This window comes from Xiphophorus maculatus, chromosome 20 (assembly GCF_002775205.1).
Source record: "Xiphophorus maculatus strain JP 163 A chromosome 20, X_maculatus-5.0-male, whole genome shotgun sequence".
NCBI classification, from domain to species: Eukaryota; Metazoa; Chordata; class Actinopteri; order Cyprinodontiformes; family Poeciliidae; genus Xiphophorus; species Xiphophorus maculatus.
Window position 1 is genome coordinate 22,849,109 of NC_036462.1, and position 23,073 is coordinate 22,872,181.

Sequence of the window (23,073 nt, forward strand, 5' to 3'; positions counted from 1 at the left end):
ATTTGATTTTGTAGATGCGAAACACATTCAGCTGTAGTTGCAGCAAATTATTGACTCTGGGAGGAGCTAAGCACATATGCACTTTTTACATCATTAATTATAAAATAACTAAAACCATGTATAATTTTTTCAAATTTAATATACTACTTTGTGCTTATTTCACAAATTCCCAATTAAATACACTGGTTGATTATTTTTTTCCTTTTTTTAATTCGATGGGTGTGATTACTTTTGCAAGGCACTGTATAAAAGGACAAGGACTGACACGTGTTGGGCTGAAGACACTCCAGCTTTCAATGTTGTGTCTTTTGAATTACAGGAAGTCTTACAAGTTAAAACACACAAACAAACAAATCAAAACTCAGAGGATGGATTCTGGAAAAACATTTTATATTTTTAGTAGAACCACATTTCTCTGCAGAACAATTTAAATCAAATAACAAATGAGGCCCATCAGCTCTTTGGAGTGTGGTCTGGGTGACTGTGCAACATAAGTGTAGAATAAAAAAAAAGTCCTTTTCTGGACAACAGTGGATACATAATCAGTGATAAAGAGCCAGAGAGACACAAAGACACTGGCCTCTGGGATTTCATGGAGTCACAGATGTGTGTTTTTTTGTTTTTTTTTTTTCAGTTCAACCAGAACCACCCAAAACTTTACATTCATTAAATAAGTCATTAGATTTCAGTCAAATCACAGAATCATGTTTAATCTCTATCTGCCAAAAGTAAAAGTTATAGCAGACCGAAACAAATAATTTGAATCATATAAAAAAAAAATCATGTCCCAAATGTACATAATCTTATCATCTTTAAAATTATTTGAAATTCAGAAGTTTATAAACCGTTTACTTTTTTTTTGTGGAACACTTGATGATGTAGTTTCCCAAACTGGCTCTGGGAAGAGCAGGTACTTGGAATAAAATTGAAATAGAACTAAAACAACAAATACAAATAAAATACATTTAAGTGGCATAGTGGTATACGACATCTGAAATTATTTTTTACAAAGTCTAAACAATAGTAGAGATTCCAGTGCTTCAACAGATAAAATAAATGACAAACTCTAAAATAAAGAACACAGGTCAACATAAAAAAAAAAAAATCATTAACAATGTTCCTTTTTTTTTATTTTGTGTTTTGTCTAACTTAACCTGGTCTGATCAAAAGCGACAACAAATAAAAGTCAAACGCAAGCAGAGACACAACAGACTCAACCTGCTTCAACCGTTAACATGACGGCTGGAGCGATGGATCAGCTCAGGGTGGCGTCAGGTTCGCCTCTGCAGCCGTCCGTGTCTGTATGAACATGTAAAGACTATACCGCATTATAGTCCTTACACGTTTCTGTAAAGAGTGTGTTTGTGTGCATATGTTCTGATTCTGTGCTTACAAAACTTACAAATGCACGACCAAACTTTCACATTCCTTCTTCATTAAAACCTAACTTTACCTGCCTTTCTTGTTGACCTCAGTCACAAACCCTTTAAACTCCATACATAAAATTATGTTTATCCCCTGCAAACTGCATAGTTTAGCTGAAGCAGACAGAAGAAAGGCATGGCTGAATGCGATTATAAAATCTTAGCTGCGCATGGCCCAAAATGTATAAAAACATGCTGTAAAAAGAGACAGAAGAGTAAATGAAAAGGCACACAAGGGTGTGGATCATGGCTCTGACACAACTGAGTGATCAAAACAAATGCTGTTTTTTTTTTGCATTCTGCATTCTGCTACAATACCTGAGTATTTTTGACAAATTTCTCATAAGTTAATGTTAAATCTTTCAGATTATCCAAAAAAATGTATTACTTCACTCCACATAACTTGACAGTGTCTGAGTGAAGGTCCTAACTGGGGATGTCTGAATCCTATCCCAAGAATTGGATCAGGTTTCCCATCAAGGTATTTGATCAGTACTGAAGTCCTTGACTGGACTTTGCTCCCAATAATGGTCATTGTTACACTGTCTGTCTGTGATTATGGCATTTGCACCTCCAGCAAGATGTGCAGTCAGTTAAAAAAAAAAAAAGAAAGGATCTGAATCACTGCGTATAAAATTTTATGTTTTATGAAGCTGTAAGTTTCATCTGTACACCATTAACTGAAACCGCATTAGGATATGTTTCAAGTCAAATCAAAACAGCAAGTAAACGTACTAATGGTAGCCACTCACTTTAGCAAGCTGTGCTGAAAGCATGCAGGACCAAGAGTTTATTGAAGACTTCTTCCACCCACCCACTGAGTAATTTTTTTAACTGAATCATAAGATGTGAACTCCTCCAGAGATCCCTCCAATTTATCAGGCCAACTCAGCTCTTTATCAACACCTGACATGTGTGGCCAAAGCAAAATGTGGAAAAGCAAAGTGAGGAGAGCAGCTATGTCAGAAGACCGCTTCCCCTTCAGGATGAATTATGTATGCAGGACCATAAAGCTATTTCCATTTTATTAACTATCATACACCGAATCGTTTACGGTTATTAAAAGAGGTGTGCGGGAGGCAATGGGGGGGGGGCAAATAATGTTCACGTGAGACAATGCCCCCACTTGCTCTCGCATCCAATGCCATCAATCTAATTAACTACTGGTGTTGTCCTCTGCTCAGATAGGATTCAGAGTCACCCTGCTGGAAATGAGGCTAAATGTGCTGCACAAGAGATCTGTGTGTTGGTTCAATACTGGAAATGCTCAGCCTGGTAGGTAAAGCTTCAGGCTGTACAGATCAACTTGCAGGCACTTGAGTGCGTGTGCAAAATGTTTACTCTAAACAGAGCCGGCCCAATGTAGTCTTTGGCCCTACATAGAATCTGATTTGGACCCCACTACAGTTCACATCAAATAGTTCCAACGGAGGCAAATGAGTTAAGTAAAATCTTGGACACCAGTGTTGTTAAGGTAACGGATAAAAATAATTTCCATATGCTGCCTCATAGTACAATGGAATAAAATAAATACTTCCATTATATATGCCTTTGATGTAAAATTTATACAAACTTAAAACTACCATTGTTTCTAAATTATTTGATATTTAATTAATTCATGTGATTTCTTTTGTTTTACTTAAGTGATCTATTATATAACGTTATTGTGCAACTTACTGATGTATTGAATTGTGGCACTTTTGGCTCTTGATGACTAAAGAGGCATAATTGTAATTTATGTATTAAATAGTTAATATTGTCCTTAAAACGTGACTCTAGCACAAACACAAACAGCAGCTAGCAACATTTAACTACTGACATTAAATTGTGATCAATAACATAATGATGCAACTATGAATAAATTATAACAAATAGTGCACATGTCAAGTTTCTTGACTTTCTAAACGAGTCAAGAACATTTTGAGGATTTGAGAACAATATTCTGTTTAAGAATCCAAATACTTCTGGGTACCTCTTGCTGGCCTGGAGGCCCCAAGCAGCAGCTTAGTTTGTTTTTGTCTTGGGCCGGCTCTGACTAACAACTTCTGTGAGACTGGTGTACCCTCTGGTTTGGACTGTACCGTTAAAGAGAGCTAACTGTACCACAACGTGTGTGTGATGTTGGGACCTGGTAAATATTGATTGATTCTTTTTTGTGTATTGTGTATATTTTTGGGGTTTTCTTATTTTGTTTGATGCTGTTTACAGTTTTACTGCAACCGCGCTACATTTCTACATGATGTCTCCATCCTCTATGCTAAAGCTGGATCTGCGGCTAGAGTCGACAGACGCCTCGGGGGACATGGCAGACAGCAGCGGGTCTCCACCCATAGGGGACAAAGGCTCGTCCATCATCAAGAAGCCCAGCTCGCCTCTCCTCCCTTGGACGTCCAGTCCGCCTAGGTCACCCAGCCCCGACATGCCGTCTGAGAATCCCTGTATCCCATCGCACAGGTCCAGTGACTGGGCAAAGTCAAAGGGCTGGGAGCTGCCCACGGCTGGGAACTGGATGGGCTGTTGGGGTGGGAGATGCTGTGAGAGCGGTGGCAGCTGCTGGACCTGAGGCTGGAGCTGGCTCTGAGGATGGAGGTGGGTTTGGGGGAGGAAGTGGTGCTGCTGGGGCTGAGCTTGGTTGTGGGGTATGTGCTGGGACTGGTGGAGGGCTTGTGCCTGGGCATGAGAAAAGTTCTGCTCTGGGCTGGTCTCTTGTTTTATGTAAGGAGGCATCATTTCACTCTGGTTTAGGGCAGATGGGGAGGTGCCTGGCAGGCCATGTATTTGAGCCTGCATCTCCAGCTCCTGTTGACAGCAAAATCAAACGTCATCCCAAATATCGTCTTCATTGATTTCTTGTTTATGTATTTCTGTTAAGTGTTTCACCTGAATACGTAGCAAAAGATGTTTGTTGGCCACCTCCATCCTTTTGAAGTTATTTTCCACTTCTCTGGATCTCTGAACATCTTTCTGCATGCGTTTGATATAATCTACAGATGCGCGCAATATAGTACCTTTGTTCCAACGTACATCGCTACAAACAGAGGAAAGTACACACAGCTGGTTACTCATATGTCGTTTGGATCCATTGACACCCAGTGAATCTGAATATCATTAAAAGCATAGCATATTTCAGTAATTCAACTAATAAATGAAACATATATATAAATATTCACTATGCATATGTATATATTTAAGCTATTATTTCTATTCATTGTGATTAACGTAGCCTACAGTTAATGAAAATCCAAAATTACATAAGACCAATAAAAAAAATCTTTTTAATACAAAACATTCTCTTGTATTAAAGTGATGTATATGTGCTTCAATAAAAGAGTATTAAAGTGCATATAATACCCCTGTATTATATGCAAAAGTATTATGTGCTCTTGCATATAATACAAGAGCATATTGTATTATGCTCTTGTATCTCTTTGCGCACTCCAAAGAGTGCGCAAAGAGAAGGCCCACTCTAGAAACTCCAGGAGCTTCGGGGCCAAAACGCAGGTGACTGTATTGGATTTATTGGTCATAGGAATGAACCATTATCCTGGTATGCTCAGAAATCTGCAGAAAGATTCTTACAATTACAGGTTCCCCAAGACAACTGACGCTGGCTGACTACACCGAGGGAGATGAATGGCAACCGATGCTAGTTCCAGGACCAAGGAACAGCAGTTTTATCGAGTCTGACTGCCTGGTCAAACCAGAGCTAAGAAGACACCACAATAAACCCCTTACCGAGCAATGAGACCTTTTCAAAGACCTGATCTGAGTCGTCCACATTCTGAGATGGTACAGCAGCTAACTGGTTCCCAACTGATATAGCAAGACAAAAGCCACTTTGTCCTTCGAAACACTATTCACAGTAAGTCGTATCTGGGCAGTAAAAGCTTAGGATGATCAGTTTAAGAGTTTTTATTATGTTTTTTTTTAATTAATAACTTAGTCCATCTAAATTAAAAGCATCTAACTTAGCTGCTTTTAATTTAGGCTCCACAGGGAACGCATGGTACAGCTGAAGCTGATTATTGAGTTCAGACTGCTAGAACCAAGGTTCAGCTTATGTCTTTTAAGGTTATTTTCTTTCTCTTTCATTCCACTAAGTTACCTAAAGTAGCCATAAAAACATTATGAAATGTCCTGTTTTCTTAAAGCTAATGGCAGCTAAGTTAAACACGGCTGAAGGCTAATTATTCAAAACATAACTATTTCCTGCTGGTAGGCAGTAGCAGCAAACTGCTGAAACTCAAACATTGAATATTGTTATTTACAATGAATTAAACTTATTATGAGATTGTTTCAACAGCAGACATCAGGTTTTTTGTTCATGGTTGCCCAAGACGGGTATAGATCTGTTGTTGTAGCTCTCAAAGCTCTCACTCCTGCTGCAGTTCATGCCTTGTGATTTGTCCTCCTCTTCCTGAACAAGCTTTGATTCAGGTTCCTCTCAAGGCTGCAGTTGTCCTTGTCATTTATTTTTTCTAATACACTTTTTCCCTTCACTTGATTTCTCCAATAATAATGGTCTTCAGTAACTACCATCTATAGCTTACTCCCACTCCAAGGAGGGCATAGGTAACTGTCTGTTGTATAAATGTCAAGTCAGTATGCTTGCCAATGACTGTGCAGGCCATAACATGGCCAGATAACATCCCTGCATGAAGAATCCCTTTTTATTGGTCTTGTGTAATATGCTGAATTTCAGAAAAACTTTGGGTTTCTATTAGCTGAGAGTCAGAATGATCAAAACCAACTAAACTAAATGCTTGGAATACATCACTCTCTGAGCAATGAATGTAATATGAATGTAGCTTTTGATAATATTAAACTTTATTGAGATGTTCCTGTAAACAAAGCAAACTGAAAGACACTCACAGGTCATTGGTTTTGGGAATCATGGTGCCCAGCTCTTTGATTCGATCATTAATGTTGAATCTTCTCCTCCTTTCAACTATTGCAGAGCAAAGAGACAAACAGAAAAACAGTTTTGCATTTTGGAGATGAACAATAAGAAGTAGCACAAATGCACACAAAGTCACAGTCACAGGCAATTACTCTTAAGTGCAAGAACAGCAGAAATGATCAAGTTAACTATCCACCCACTTGTTACACTATGTCAGCTAAATCAGCATAAAGCTGTAGCAAACTATGCAAGAGGCCAACTATGTTGTGCATATTTGTCGCTGTGAATGCGTCCAGTGCAAAGATTCTTACTTAGATTGTGGTTATCTTTCTTCTGTCTCTCCTTGGCCAGCGCACGGGCTTCTGTGTCTTTGCAAAAACAAAAAATAATCAACTAAAGGCTGTCAAAGTGGCACAAAAAAGATGTCACAGATTACCAGGAAGAGTCACCGTGGTTTTTAGAGCAACAACGTTTACATCATCTGTAAAGAACAAAATGTTTTAAAACTCAGTTGTTCGCACCCGTCAGTTCTCGCTTGATGGTCAGGTTGGCGGGACAGGAGTTGCTTGTCATTCCGATAGTCGGCGCCTTCATCCCAGGGCCTGTGTAGACGTCCAGGTGGCTGCTGGAAAGCGGGAGCTTGAAGTAAGGGGAGCACAAACAAAAAGACATACACTTTATTTTAGAAAACATGTCTAAATACAGACCTAATGTTAAGTGTTTGAAAAATAACAATTTCATTGCATCAACGCAAGTAATGGCGCAGTCTTTTTATTTTGATCAAAAAGCCCCCTTGCACTTCAGTATTCCAAAAAAGCAAATACGTTTAGGGTCAAACATGAAAAATGATGCTACTATTTCAATATATGTTTGTGTTATAGAGTAAAATTACAATCAGATTAAAGTTTACAGAATACAACATATAAAGAGTACCCTATAAAGTATAATCTCATCTGTCTGCACTTCAGTTTAAATATGTTATTCCTTACCCAGAAATCTTTCACAGCTTCTTGCAACTTGTAAAATACTTTTATAGGGTCAGTGTTCGTGTTTATTGTGCTGTAAAGCGCACATAGCAGCAGATAATGTAATAACATCACACCTGAGAAGAGCTTGCCAAATGCACAGCAATGATTGACAATTGTGTTATCAACTTTATCTGTCTTTATGGCTGGATTCCCTCCTCTGCTTTCTCCTGCTCCTGAATTTACACCTGTGAAGTGCTCCAAACTCCAATATCTTGCACTTTAGACGCTATATAACAAGAGGGATTTAACTCAGTGAGGACTATTAAAAAGAACTCATTTCCCTTTAATTGTGCAGGTCAAGGAGTCAATGAGTTTTAGACCCGTCAAGGAGCCGTGTCAAACTGCCCTAAGGCAGTAGGGACGAATGTGGCCCTACTAATGAGGCCTGACAGATAAAGAGCTCAAGGAGAAAGATAACTTAATCTGTAAGCTACTGTGCGAGCTGGAGGATTAAACACATTCACAGACAAACATAAACAGTCATTTCTGAAGCTTTGCAACTAGGCTGAAAGATTTCAATACTAATATGGACATAAAGCTTTAAATTATTAGAATGTTGAGCTGTGAAGGTGTGGAAAATGGCTTAAAAAAGCATAAATCGATTATTAACTAATTAAATTAGACATCCAACAGTGTGGGTATTCATTTATAGGGAAATCTGATGTTTCTTCGGGTTAATGTTTAAAACAAATCAGTGCATCATCATACACGATAAAATCCCAATAAAAAAACTTTTATTTCTACCGGTCATATTAACATTATTTCTGCTGACAGTAGATACTAGAAAACGCACGCTCCGTCTCAGCCTGTTCCACCGTGCTTCTGCACTTCACACATTCTGATCGGAAATCCCAAGAGTCTGCTCGTTTAATTAGCAGCTAATTCTGAGTCAGTGTCACCATCTGCTTGAAGACTTTCAAAACACTCTGTCTGTGCCTGGCATTCAGTGGTGTCCCCAGCTTTTGCTAAAGTTTAAAAGATTCCAAGAATTCCAAGGAATTTGCTGTCTTAATCCCCATCAGGATTAGCAGGTGAGTTTTACTCACTGTTCTGACATTAAAGGGAATAAAGAGAGGCCGGGTAAGCTGGAATCTATCCAGCACAGTTACCATACTGATATGCAGTTTCTTAGTTCTTCAACAGACATCTTTTGAAACACCGAGATTGATTGGTGTGTGCTGACCAATCTAATCACACAGTGCAGTACAGACTTATGCACAAAGACAAAGTTTAAGTGATTAAACCAATCAACCACACAGGGCGGTGGGAGATAAAGCCACAGCTGTATATGTGGGTCTCTGTCTCCACACAGCAGTTAGTGAGGTTGGACACACATAGTATCAGAGCCTGCTTTGATTTAAGCTCAAATTGAGATTTAAAATCCAACAATATGAAATGGAATGAGGAAAATCTGAAACATCCAATAATATGCTTATGTGAAAATATGCTGATGCATCACAGAAGTTCAAACTTTTAACACACAGTATAAGAAAAGGACAATCCACTGACTCAGATCTAAATCAAAGTCATGTTTAAGCAGCCAGGGAGCTTTTTATCTTACCAGCTGAATCTGTTCTCCTTCAATAACTTCCACAATGGCATACGTCTTATTCATCTCCTTCATCCTACACTCCTTTGCTTATAAAGGCTGAGGGGGCTTTCTTCTTCTCTCCTGGGCTCGGGCAGCACATGCAGAGTTTTGTGGCGACCGCCTCCTCTGCAGCTACTGCTGTTGAGAGAATGACCTCAGTGGCGGCGCTCCGGTTCGTCTTCTACCTCCGTTCTCCACCAAACAGGAGTGAACTTTCCCCCAACTGGACTTTCACTCTGTTTTCCCTCCAGCATAAATTGTCCTCATCGCCCCCACCCGTATACACCTCCTCCCTCCCTTTTTTCTTCCCTCCATCTCCCTCTCTCCGAATGTCTTGTAAACAAGTTGAACTCTAACTGGTGGCGGCTTAATTGTTAATTTTCTGAGTTTGCTTCCTCGGACACAAAGCGCAGCACAGTCCTCGTCCCGGCATGTCTTCCTGGCTATTCCTAACTATGTCCAACACGGTTTACGGATGGAATGTTTAGTGTTTAAGCCAATTACACACTTTGTTTCGTGCACTTCACTTTGTTTGTCTATGTGTTTTTGTTTATGGCTGCATGAAGATATAACTGATTGGACACTGTGGGTACATGCTGAGTGAAAAAAAGCCTTTGAAGGAACATTCAGTGGCTGCTTTGAAAGATTAACATACTGTGGTTTGATTAATAGATAAGCCTAATAATGTCCAATAATAGCAAACATCACTAATATGGTAATTATTGTAATATAAGAGTTCAAACTCTTTATACTAACAACTGACTTGCAATATTTAACTAGATGATTTTTTTACTGGGCTCAAAAAAGCCTTAAAAGTCGAGGAGAACAACAATGAAATTTTAAAGAAGGAAACATCAATTATGTAGTCTAAATAATATTGTTTTCTTTTTTATTCATCCAAAGAGGCTTGAAAGGGACTTTAAGTAGTATAATATGGTATAAAAACATGTCACTCAGTCCATAGTTTCAAAACAAATTGCATTATTTGAAGAATTCACGTTCTACTGAAGAAGAGGCTCATCCTGCTCTACTACAGTTCTGAAATAAATGGCACACAACCCAAAAGTATAAACATTTGAAGTATTTTCTCAATTTGTAAAGTAACATAGTTGCATATTTTAGCCTATTCCTCTTTGGAAAAAGCTCAAGCTTTGACAGAATGGCTTGAACACATCTCTTAATAATAAATTTCAAATCTTGTCACAAACAATTCATTAGATTTAAGATCTAGTCCTTGACTAGGCCATTCTTTCACAGGTTTTCTTTCAAGACTACCTTGCATTTAACTGTCTTTATCGCCATGATTAACTTTGACCAGTTTACCTTTTCCTGTTAAAGTGAAACACAACCACAGCAAAGTGCTGCCTCCACTATGTTTGATGGGGACGGTGTGTTGGGAGTGATGCTCAGTGTTTCCGCTATATGGAGCATCTTGGGTGAATTTTCAAAAGCTTTCAATTTTGTCAACATCTAAAAGCAACATTTGAATTGAGATTAATTTCTCAGTGGGGGCCGATTTGCTAATTAGTTGGTTACACTGGATTTTAGTCAGAGGTATCATAGAAAAGGGGCCTAGATAAAAGTGCATGTCAAAATTTTAGGATTTGCTTGTAAACAATTTGTAAAACCATGCATCTGTTCCATCTACTTCTGATCGCCTGTGACATTAAATCCCAATCATTTAAGTTTGTGGTTGTTCTGAGACAAAATGAACAGTTACAGTTAAAGTAGTTTGTAGATTTTACTTTGTGTCATATATAATAAAATCATGTGTAAAGAAAAACGCTACAACAAACTGCAGTTAAAAATGACCAGTAACAAAAATGCCTCAAGGTTTTACAGCCTGCAGAGCCAGTGATGCACTCTGTCTTTTACCTTCAGGTTAACTGGATGCAAAGTACAGGCGTCATAGAGAACACTATGAAAATGAAGAAATCTGTTTCTTTTTAGAAGGAGGATTCTCTCTACTCACTGTGTTTGGCATATGAACAGGGTCCATGTATCCTTGAACGTCGTCGTAACTGGACTGCATACTTATAATGTCATCAATAACCTCCTCCATCTGCAAAAAAAGAAAAAACTTAGAGCAAATGTCATTTCAAGACAATTCAGAAGACCAGTGGATCCAGTTTCAATACAGAAATAAGTTACCAAGTCCAAGTCTGTAAAAGAAGTTTAAAGATCCTTGTTTATTAATTCTAGAAGAAATTTTCTGTAAATAATATTGAAATATTTAGCCAATAAAACCACTGGCCCATTTTTCTATATTTATTTTTCTTACATTTTAAAACCCCTAAAAGCATTTAGAGAGCTAAATGAGAGCATTTACTCTCTGCGGCAGTGTAGAGTAATTTTTCCTCTTTGAAAGAAAAAAAAAAGAGGAATTGCAGAGTTGAAGGCAGAGTGTTGGTCAAAGTCTCCCAGGTTCAAAGGCCCCAACGTTCTGCTGTTCCTCTGTCACTTGTTAAGCTGTAATTACAGCAGGAAGGCCATTATGGAGCATTTAAATTCCACTAATTGCCTCTCTCAGTTAGTCACCACTTTCTTCCAACTCACCTACTGTTCCTTTGCAAAGTGCTGCTCCTGCCCACCAGAGTACAATTAAAACATTATGATGCGTTCATAAAAACTGGAGATCATGTCGCTTCTGGGCTAATTTTCAACCCTCGTAATTTTATATATTGGCATAATTAAGTTATATATTTGTGTTGGGTCCTTGCAAACTGAGCTTTAAAAGAAGACCATGAACCTAATGTTTATGGGTCTATGTTTATTGCGCAGTCTGCCCAGCACGCTTGCAGTTGCCTACCTCCTTCTCGTGGCTAGAGCCAATGTTGAGCATGGCCATGGGGCTGTTGGGGGCGCTGTTGCCAGGCATGAACTGCTCCTTACGCATGTGTGGGGAGTGGAGCGGTGGAGGTGCAGATGCCGAACCCCCCGAAGGTCCCATGTTTGTGGGAGGAGATGGTGGCATAATCCCTGCCACTGCATGAACCGTCTGGAGACACAAAGAGGAAAAAAAGGTGAAGGTGAACTGAGGATGCCTCAAACTAGTCACTGAGACTAGGTTCTGTCTTTCTATGTATTGGATATAAATGAGAGATACAGTACTTTGCAAAAATATTCATGTGTCTTGGAACTTTCTCATATTTTGTCACATTAAATTTTTTGACATGACATTACATAAATTCGGTCAGCATTTTATGTGACAGACCAACACATAGTGTAGTTGAAGAGGAAAAATAACACATAGATTTGTTAGAAAATAAAGCTATCTGTGGTAGCAAACTGTGTGACTAACATAACCTGAACACACCATTCCCACGGTAACATTTGGGGGTGGCAGCATCATGCTACTTTTTTTTCATTATGATTATTTTGGTTCACAACTAAAGCTTATTACAAGGCGTTCCTAGAAGAAAACATATTAGAAGCTGCAAAGACTAGAGATTAGGACAGAGGCTCACCTTCCAACAACACAAAAACCCTAAATTAGATGAGCAAATCTGGTAGAGACATACCTAAAAGACATTGTGTGCCGTCACCGAAGTAAAAGGTGGTTCTGAAAATAACTGACTCAAGCAGAAATAAATTCATGCACACACAATACTTTTCATACTGTTATTAGTAAAAGTCATTACAAACTATCATTTTTCTTTTGTTCCACTTCACAGCCACATACTACTTTATGTTTTTCTATTATATACATACCAGTAAAGTACATGTGAAAACGCTTAATACTTTTGCAAGGCACTCTGTACAGCAGAGCGTTCGACAAATACCTGTTTGTTAGCATAGGTGGTTGAGAGATATTCTTTCACTTGTTGTCTCCGTGACTGACGGATGTGATAGTCTGTTGGATTTTCAAGGTGGGTTTGCACCTGTGTGAAGTAAAAACATAATAATTCAGTTTAATCATTAAGCAAATTTGACTTCTTTCATTGCTTCAAAACTGAAAATGAAAATCTTAGCGGTAATAACACAGACGTATACTCATATAAATCAGTTTGAAAATTATCCCTATATTGTTCATAAAAGCCAGTTGGCTCAGAATGGTTTACCATTAACATTTAAATTCATGTTTAGGCCACTTTTTATCTTAGTGATGTGATGGCACAGGATACATAGCAGCATTAAATCAGTGATGGCTACAGAGGCAAAGCTGAACAAAATCCCCAAGTGTGGCTCCACAGAGTCATGAGCTGGCCTCATTCCTTCAGATCAAAGGCCAGAGCTGAGGAGGGAGCTGCCCCCTGCTTCTTTTATCCACTTTAATAGCTAAAAGCTGGGTTATATTAGAATAACCACAAACATTTCAGTAAATAGATGCTTCTGCTATTTTCGATAGATGTTTTACAACTCCCTTGTCAAAGACATTACTGTTGCTGGATCTCCTTTTATCTGCTACCCACTTCTACGCAACTCTACATACGAATATTTTTTTTATTGGTACATTAACGTGTTATGTACTGCAAATACACTCCAACCTTACTCCCTTTTATTTATTTTCTCACTTCAAATAACATTTGGTCAGGCTTTTACATGCACCAATCTTTGGCAGGAATTTCATATTAACTTTGGGCATTTAGTGAATGCATTTCAACTGCACTGAACAGTCGGGCTGAGTGCCCGACTGTTCATGCTGGACTAATAATAAAGGAAACTTCAAAAGTTTATTTTAGAAACAAGAGCCAAGTGCCCAAGTTTGAACTTAATGTGTATTTTCTCTGATTGACACATTGAAACATTAGTGGAGGTGTATGTAGATATTTTATCATAAATATAATGTTTAGCCTGAGGCCCACTTAATATTTTATAGCTATTAACAAGTGCCATTTATAGGGGCAGTATTATATAAAATTGACTTTTTTTTAGCTTTACTTTGTGTTATAAAATTATTTCCTCATCAAAATCTTACCTATAGTGGTGCCTTGATTCGTTCATGCATGTTTGAGAAATCCTTTAATCTCCCCTAGCAACCATTCAGGGGTCAAATTTACACAATAACTCCAAAGCCCCTTAACCTGGTGGTGCCAATTTCTGAATGGGCCCAACCTTTGTTTATTTTAAATATACTTTAGGCTCAAAATGCAGCAAGTGGCAGGAAGCAAAGTAATTTAAATGGGTGCTCCCATTTCTACTAAGAATGGTCAAGGGTAATAAAATAATGTCAAGACTTTGTTGATGGTTACAAAAGTATCTGATTTCTCACAACATTCTTAGGGGCTGTGATCAAAACATTTGTAGGAATGTATGCATTTTTGTGCTCGTATGTAAAATTTTGGCCTTTCTGTAGAAATGCCACAGTACATTTAAACTTGTGCACCCAATTCTTATTTTCAGTGATCACTGAATTTATAGGCTCTATAATCATTTTGCCTTGGAAGAAAATGGTTTAAACGCATCATTAAAAGCCTAAATCAATAAGACATTCCTGTTGATTATCAGAGTGTTTGCAAACCTATGACCTGAACAGTACACAGATGCACTGAAGTTGAGTCTGCGTACATAAACTGATGATGGACTTCTGGAAGGAATGGTTAAGTAAAGACATAGCTGGACGGGAAAGAACAGCATTAGAAATAAAGTTCATTCCTCTGAAGTTTTAAATAGAATGATTGACAAGCACACAAAACTCTATGAAGTAATTTCTTTAACAACAACTACCATGAAATTTGTCTTTGCTGGTTATTGCATAACCTTGCTGACAAAAGGACAATGAACACAAAAGATTACATTCCTGTCTCTCAGCTCCTCACCTTGCCGGAGGAACAAAAATCCACGTTGATAAACAGATACAATAAAAAAAACATCTAGCAGTGAGGACGAGCAACAGGACCGACTATTTAGTTCTGACAGCTTGGCCCAGCAGGCTGCGCAGTACTGGAACTGACAAACTCCAAAGAAATGTGCTGCAGGAGGTATGACAGCCTCAGAGGGCCTGACAGACAAGAGAGCTTCCTTTATCTACAACAGGAAAAATGCAGGTTTCATAAACACCATTCCATTCAACCACACACACATAAGCAGGCAAAGTAAACAGTCAATACAATACAGGCATGTTGCCCCACACTGTTAAGGCTGCGTGGGTGCTGGAAAGATATACAGTTACAACGAGGACAAAAAAACAAAGCATCTGAAGGAGTGTTGCACACTAACACAGATAAGGACAAACACAGGCATCTGTGGAATCAGGCAAAATGTCACTTTGCTTTATCAGTCCCTGATAAAGCAAAGTGCTATCTGCATCTGCATCACCCATATCTGGCCTATCACAAAACATGTCAAAAGTCTGTTATCTCCCCATTCTTTCTTCTTACATGATCATTGCTCCCCTTTATTCTTCTTTTTTTCCTCCTTTCTCAAACCTGTCTCTGAGTCCTGGCTACACAGCAGAGTTCCTGGTCAGAATGCTCAATGGAAACTTCCTATGTGCCGATCTGTCACAGCATTCAGCCATGATTAAATCCTCTGAAACAAGACTGTCGGTACTATCTGTTTAGTGATTTTTCTTTTGTAATGTTGTATTCGGGCTGGTTACACAAAACCCAATGAGTTATACCCAATTCTAAAAACAGGTCGTGGAAGGAGAGAGTAGAAATTCTGTTCAGAGTAAAATGATCAAACCACAGATCTGTGTTAGTTTTTCACTTTCCCTGCCTTTTTTTTTAAGTCAAGATAAAAAGTAGTCTTATGCATTTTCACAAAAGCAAAAATTAAATCCAGCCACAACTTCATGAAAAGACATGCACAAATAATTTTACTGATTCTGTGTGCAATTTCTCCAGTAGATAAGTAAAACATTTTCCATTTTTTTAAAAAGCAGAATTTCATCAAACAATAAATCAATAGATATTTCCCCATCTACAGAACAATATGTTCTAAGGTTTTTTGAGCACTGAACATAAAAACAGCGGGTTGGTAACAATCACTGACTGTGGCCTCACTGACCTTCAGAACCTCCACAGGAACTTGCATGCTTTGGTACTGCTGTGGGGTGCTGATAGCTGGAGTAGGTGCAGGTGGTCCAGCCATGTGTTGCTGCATGTATTGCATCGCCGCATTCTGCTGCTGCTGCCGCTCACGCTGCTCCTCCTGCTGCAGCTGGTCTCGCATCAGCTGCATGCAAACAAACACAAACATCTCAGAATGCTTAAGAAAACCAAGAGTAGAGCAAGGTATTATAAAATTATGGAAAAATTAAATATTTACATCAGAAAAAATAGTCAGCTTTATATATACAGTATATATATATAAAAAAAAACTAAACGATTGACTAAATATACAGTGCCTTGTGGAAGTATTTAAACCCATTGAACTCTTACACATTTTGTAGCATAAACATTAATGTATTTTATTGGGATTTTATCTGATAGATCAACACAAAGGAGCATGAAATTCTGAAGTGAAGGGAAAATGATACCTGGTTTTCAAATTATTCAACAACAAAATCTGATTAATTGTGTTGCATTTAGGGGACTTTGATACCCCTAAACAAAATTCAGTGGAACTAATTACCTTCAAAGTCATCTAACTAATTAATGGTTAGATGACTACATGCAAAAGCTGTAATAATACAGCTTTTATAATAATACAGCTTTTGCATGTGGGCTCAGGTGAAAGAATTTGTTGACAGGACAACTCTGAGGCGTTCAGTCCACAAATCTAATAGAGTGCCATTGATCAGATCATACCAAAAATTTTACTGTATAACCTTTGTGATAGAAAACTAACACCAGGCATCACCTTGAATGGAATATCCCCAATGTAAAACTTGTGTCATGCTCAGGGGAGGTTTATTGTTAGATACATAGAAGCTGATTAGGATTGAGGGGAAGTTTGATGAAGCTTTGTGGTCATTATAGAAAAAAAAATCTCTTTTGGGCATTAGAAAACTTCTGATTGGTGGTTATTTATTTATTTATTTATTTATTTATTTATTTATTTATTTTACAAAGGTGTATGCACATAGCTACTGTTCAATTAAGAATAATGAAATTGTTAAGAGGAATTTCTTAATTAAATTTAGGATGAGGACAGCAACCAAATATACTGGCAATCGCTAAAGGGGAACTTTCTGAATGCTTGAACAAATCTGTGTTTTACCTGCATTCGCAGCCCGATGCGTGAGGCCATCGCTGGGGGCCGAGGCGGCAGGGGAGGGCGACCCGACGTTAATGCACCACAGTCCAGCCCGAGAGGTAGAGGTATCTGTGCAGGAGATAAAAAAAGGAGGATGAAATCAAAGAGGGAAAAAAGACAGAGGCAGTGGAACTTTTCAGAATTTTGCAAAATGTAGAGAACCCAATAAGAATTTACAAGACATACAACCACTAGCTGATTATCTTCAGTCAACTGGGTTTCATGTGAAACAGGCTGTTTTATCAGAAATGTATAAAGAAATTGGCTGCAGTGGGCAATCATCCAATTTTTGATCTGTTCTAAACAATGATCAGCCAATAAGAAACTAAAATACAATCCCTTTTCAAGTCAGGAAATTCACCACAAATAAGCACTTTCAGGCCTTACCGGTGAGAATCTTCATTGTCGAAGTTAGTACTACATAAAACATTAGACGGTTTTCTATCAGCTGTTCATTGATGACATGTTTACAAATGAAGTTGGAGGAAGTACAAAAGTTGCAGGAAGCTTTGCGAAAGTAAACAGTATATTACAGAAAAGTCGCTAAAAAATATAATTCTACCTGTCATTCAACATGATGGATTTGGAAACGTCCCCAGTCTTTTGGGATTCTGAGTTAAAGTAAAGGTCTACATAGTCGAAAAGGGAATCACTGCAAGCAAAATCTTTTTGTAATTTCTGACCAGGTTTTATATGCGTCCACTGAATTTTGACAATTCATCTTGGGTAATAAGCTCAAAGTCTTAGAGGGTGGAATGCCTCCTTGCTATCACCTTTATCTTTAGTCCACTACCAGATATTCTTTGTTAGATTCAAGTTGGGACTCTAAGACTCCCCCTAACATTTTTTAATGTTACCTCCAGCAAGAAAAAACATGTTGGTAAAAACCTTAAATGCAAACATGGCAGGAGTATGAATACTTTTAACTGTGTAAACACGTCACTCTAGTATTTTACTATTTTTAGGTAAAGATGCAGAAAGAGGGAACTTGGCAGCCTCGTTTTGCTTTAACTGAGAAATAACTCTTGCTCTGGTTTAACTGACAAATAACTCTGATTTACAATATATATTTAATTCTTAAAATTGTTCAAACATTTTAGCTCAAATATTTTGTTTTATTTGTAGTGTTATTTATGGTTCTTAAAAATCATGAGTTATAAGTAATGTAAACACATCAGCATTGAAGTTTCCTTCCTAACTATCTGTTGCATTTTATCCTGCTTATTATTATGAAATCTATATTGTAAATCAAAGAGTGCACAATAAATATTGTTAAATAAATAGTGAGGGAAAACTATACATGCTATCCTATTTTTTACAACAAATCCTATTAAAAAATGATTATATTGGTATTATATAATTACCTATAATCAGACTGACTGTTTAGTTGAGTTCCTGGATAATCTGATTTCACACAGAGAAAATATCTCATGTGAATGCAATTATCCGTTATTTGTTTCTCGGTAATGAAAGCAGAAATTGGTAGGTATTATATATAAATATCATCTTTTAATATTCTAGCTAAAAAGTATAAAGCATGCTGCATGTTATGCCTACAAGTGTTTTCCAATTATTTTCTTTTCAACCAAATCAGTAGAGGACAAAACAAAACAAAACAAATGTGCACATAAGTATAATGACCTAAAAAAGGAAGCACCATTTCCAAAGCAAACATCTTTACATTCACTCTATAAGAGACATTAACCACCAAGAAGACTTCCTCTATCATGTTGAGGAGGTCATGTGGAAGTCATGTTATCCTGTTGTCCCTGTGAGATCATGTGAGTTAAAGGCCAGGGGAACACCCATCACCCCCTGGCTACATCTCCTCCTCTTTACTCGCATGCACACATTACCAAAACATTCAGAGGGGAGTCCCAGCGCAGATAGTTCCCCTTCTGCAATGACTTGTGTTAATCTGTGCATGACTAAGCCCGCCTGGACCCAAAAGCATAATGAAAAGAGAGCCTGCCCTCTGCTCCGTTCAGCTGCTGATGCAGCATGTGCGGGGGAATGATAGACAGCACGGCTTCAGTCAGAATCCGATTCATCGGATCTTTCATCAAAAACGCTGTCTGTATATGGTCATAAAGAGAGAATGACCCAGAGAGAAAGACAGACAGAGAGAGAAAAGCTCATTGTGCGTGAGGTACAATAAGAAGGACAGCTCCTATTGAGAAGGACTGAAGCCGCCTGTTGTCCAAAGTGTACATTTCAGCACCCGAGGGGGCACACACTGCCCGCTTTGTGCCAGTTAGAAGGCCTACATGAATAACACACACCCATGCAGAGATAAGACATTGATACGCACAGGCATTCCAACACAAACTTGGACCAGAACGTGGATTTCAGCAAACAATAACTTTGCACTCATAGCTCCATACTCCAAGGAAGTGATTTAATCTAATACTAATGAGAATTTCTCCTTACATCTGGACTCCCACCCCTGTAAAGTTAACTGTGAGTGTCCACATCATTGTAACTATGCAGAAACAAGTCTGCATGTAAACACACGCAATAGGTGAAATGTTTATAGTTCTTTAGGTGTGTCAAAAAATTAACTTAAAGATCTTTAATTTTATGACTGAACCTGCATCTTAGAATAATAATTGTATGTTGCAAGGAAGAAGCGGGGATAATAGCATCATTATTTTATTGATGCTATATAGCATCAATAAAATAAACATTCTCAATTTCACTTTATAGATCTAAGCTACTTTGTTCTGTATTTGTCCTGCTAAACAAAAAAGACTGACCAAACTCTCCTAAACCTCGGATTTTTACTTAAAATATACACAAATAAGTTTCAAACTCAAACATGATGACACTGAACACAAAATCAGCAATGAGGGCTTTATTCATTACCCACCAAGAACCAAACTGCTGCCATGTGACTTAATCATCTCACAGAAAAACCCAGACACCATATGTGGCACTCAATGCATAATGACTCAATGGAGAGGTGTAAATTAAAGGTAGCATATACAGAACCTTACTTTTTCTCTAAAAATTAAAGACTTCAAATTGAGCTGGCTAGCATGGGTAGAAGTAGAGGCACAGGTAATAAATAGCTAATGTACATAGTACCTCAGATCTTGAAGCTCATGGAGTGATGGAAACATGATGATAAAGAAAAGTGCATGAAAAATTTTGGTCAATCATAATTTCTATCTTTGTCATAATTTTTAACAATAGTATCACAGTTAAATATTTTTCTGATATCTTGCAGCCCTTACAGGAGACGTGTTATTTATGTCCTTTCTCTGTCATTGATTCTAATGTTAAGCCTGATCAGTGTATAGGAGTTATGAGCCCAGATCATTATTTCAGTCTTGTACATATGTACAGGATCAGTCTCTAAACATTGCTGAACTGAATATAGGTTTTAAATACCTTTAGCATCACATTCAGTGGTGATGAAGCTAAGAGCTCTTAAGTCAAAGATTCATCTTATCTATTAGTGCCGAGTTTCCTGAAGTACTGCAAGGAATGAAAACCACAGACCTTGTCATCCTGATTCTTCCCCTTGCATGTGACCTTTCACAATCAACTTTTCAATTTCCAGTTCAATCATTTCTCACTTAATAATTTCAATTCACTATGACACAGTGTAAACAAGATGTAGCAGAATTAGAACGAGGGGATCCCCATTCACTAGATAAGAAAAACATTGTGAAGTATAACTCTAAGGCGCTGTGGGGTCACCAGAAGTTGTTGGAAGCAAAAACCAAAATGGAAATTGGAGTTCTAGTGAACTGCTTGGCAGCTTGGACCCAGTTTTGAGAACACTCGACCAGTTCCAATTCAATTTAAAGTTGTCTAAACATTTCACAAACAAAAGGAACGTTTGTGAAATGTTTCTATTTTTTATGAGGACAAAATTAGCCAGTAAGGGAGAAAAAACAACATGTCACATGACAAATCAAAGATGAAACAAGCCAATTTAGCACAATGTAAAAACCAGTGTGCATGCTAAAAATGATTATACAAAGAATAAAAATAGTCAGAAAATTAAACATTGCTTCCATACTGATCTAGACCTGGAAAGCGATGATAGCAAATTCCAGACTTTCTCAGATTTATGGTAGGATGACCTCAAGAGATCTCTTATCCATGGTGCTAATTTATTTTATGAATAAAATTGCTGCTGGAGGCAGAGTGTACAATGTTTGCATATTAAAGCATCTCTCCCCAACAAACCTGCATCATACAACATCCAGCTCCCACTATGACTCAGCCATGAGGCATACTGTATTACACTTAACATGCATAGTTTCGATGCAGCTTCCTAATATCATACGGAGACTCACTACTACCAGACTGCATGATCCCATACATGGGCTCTCCCGCTGCCTGACAACCACTGGGGACATTTGTGACGCAGTCGTAGCACACAGCAGCTATTGTGTGTCCAGTGCTGTAATGTCATGGCCTCCTTCACTTCAAACGCTGACAGCCAGTAGGAGGATGCAGAGCGGAGGAAGCCCAGGTCAGAGGCCAGCTATGGATTGTGCCATATGTTAGTCACGGACACACTGAATAGGCAACAAATACAGAAAGCACCACTTTAGGTATGTTGCGTGATGACAGCCTAACTTTTTCAGCAAAATGTACATGATCATAAACTCAAAAGTTCACACACACAGACACAAACCCACACACAGAGGAAGTATGAGGCCATGGCACCTGTGCTTAGAGACATGGTGTTAATTTGTGGAAAGGGTATTTTTAGATGCGACTGTCCAGTGCCAAAAGAGGCCTCTTTGACAGCCAGCACTTAAAAGTAGGATACATACACACACATTATCCCCCTTAAACAATGCATATGCACTCTGAGTTAGTAAAGTGTGCAGCCTGAAATGCAGGAAAAAACATTTAAAAAGCATTCAATGGTAATTTAAGAATAATATTTTAAGAAAGAGACTTTGAATTTAAGTTTAAACAGAAGGAAATCCTCTAAAGTTATATAAATATCTTCAGAGAATAGTAGATCAAACCTAAGCAGTGCATCCACTGGAATATATTGAGAATTTAAATCAACAAAGTCTAAGTCTGTGTTTGAGTTCCTGTTTTATTATGCAGTGCGATGATGCAGTCCTCATACCAGTTACCACTGACCTTGATTTGCCCCCAGCACCATTTACACCTCTGGCAGATTTAGGTTACAGAAATCTTTTAATTTTACAAACATATTTCTTCAACTGGAGGTGATGTTAACGTTTTGTAGCAGCCCAGCCAGACTCCTGTCTTAGATCTGATAGAGAATATGTGGAGGGAGCTAAATGTCAGGGTGATAAGCTTGAAGGCCTTCTGTTCTCAAAACGTTGAAGCCCATCACTAAATACGCAGTCAAAACACTAGTGGGCCCTTGCAAACAGCCATTTTTTCATTGATCCTCCTTTTATACTTACTATCTTTTGGGATATGTCTGTCTCATTTTCTGTCAGAAACAAAGTTCTTGGTTAAATGAACATATTTTCTTTAGCTTTTTAGGCTAACCTGTAACCTAAAGATTATTAATTAATCCACCATTCAAGTCCATTCTAAATTTACCAGATAATACTTCAGTTACTGCTTTTCTCTTGACATTTCTAATAACAGAAACAGAAATGTAAATGAGCACAACAGTAATTCAAGTGTAGTGAAACAAAGCCTTGGAGTACATTCATTGAGACTATTTTTGTGAAAGAAAATCCTCTCTTATCTTTAAACCAAGCTGTAATTATTATCTTTGATATAGTTTTGGTCTGTATATGTCAAAACGTTTTCTCAGCATAACAATCACTGACGAACAAAACATTTCTGCACTAAGTTGCCTGTCTGCCTGCTCTGAAGACTAAAATAACTCTTTGCTCTCTGTTCTCCTTTTCAGGAACACCCTGTTCCCTTGAGGCTTGGTGGATCTTTTATTTTTATTTTTTTTTACATGCATGTGTGTATTCACATGCATCTGTGTGTGTCTTTGCATGGTTCGGTGGGCAGGACGGT

The 23,073-nt window shown here is 38.0% G+C and overlaps 1 protein-coding gene across 5 annotated transcripts in view; it reads right to left on the reverse strand.

Annotated features, from left to right (window-relative positions):
* Positions 1-373: 373 nt before the first annotated feature.
* tfeb (transcription factor EB) overlaps positions 374-23,073 on the reverse strand; it is a 36,697-nt gene continuing 13,997 nt past the window's right edge. For 4 of the 5 annotated variants that reach the window (XM_023325282.1, XM_023325283.1, XM_005804284.2 and 1 more), the window contains 10 exons: positions 17,050-17,154; positions 15,895-16,062; positions 12,726-12,824; positions 11,753-11,941; positions 10,916-11,005; positions 6,846-6,963; positions 6,636-6,692; positions 6,297-6,372; positions 4,305-4,452; positions 374-4,223 (listed from right to left, as the gene is read on the reverse strand). In XM_023325282.1, coding sequence (XP_023181050.1) covers positions 3,657-4,223; positions 4,305-4,452; positions 6,297-6,372; positions 6,636-6,692; positions 6,846-6,963; positions 10,916-11,005; positions 11,753-11,941; positions 12,726-12,824; positions 15,895-16,062; positions 17,050-17,079 — 1,542 coding nt within the window. In that variant the 5' untranslated portion in view covers positions 17,080-17,154 and the 3' untranslated portion in view covers positions 374-3,656. The remainder of the gene's footprint in view (positions 4,224-4,304; positions 4,453-6,296; positions 6,373-6,635; positions 6,693-6,845; positions 6,964-10,915; positions 11,006-11,752; positions 11,942-12,725; positions 12,825-15,894; positions 16,063-17,049; positions 17,155-23,073) is intronic. The other variant, XM_023325285.1, reaches the window with a different exon arrangement.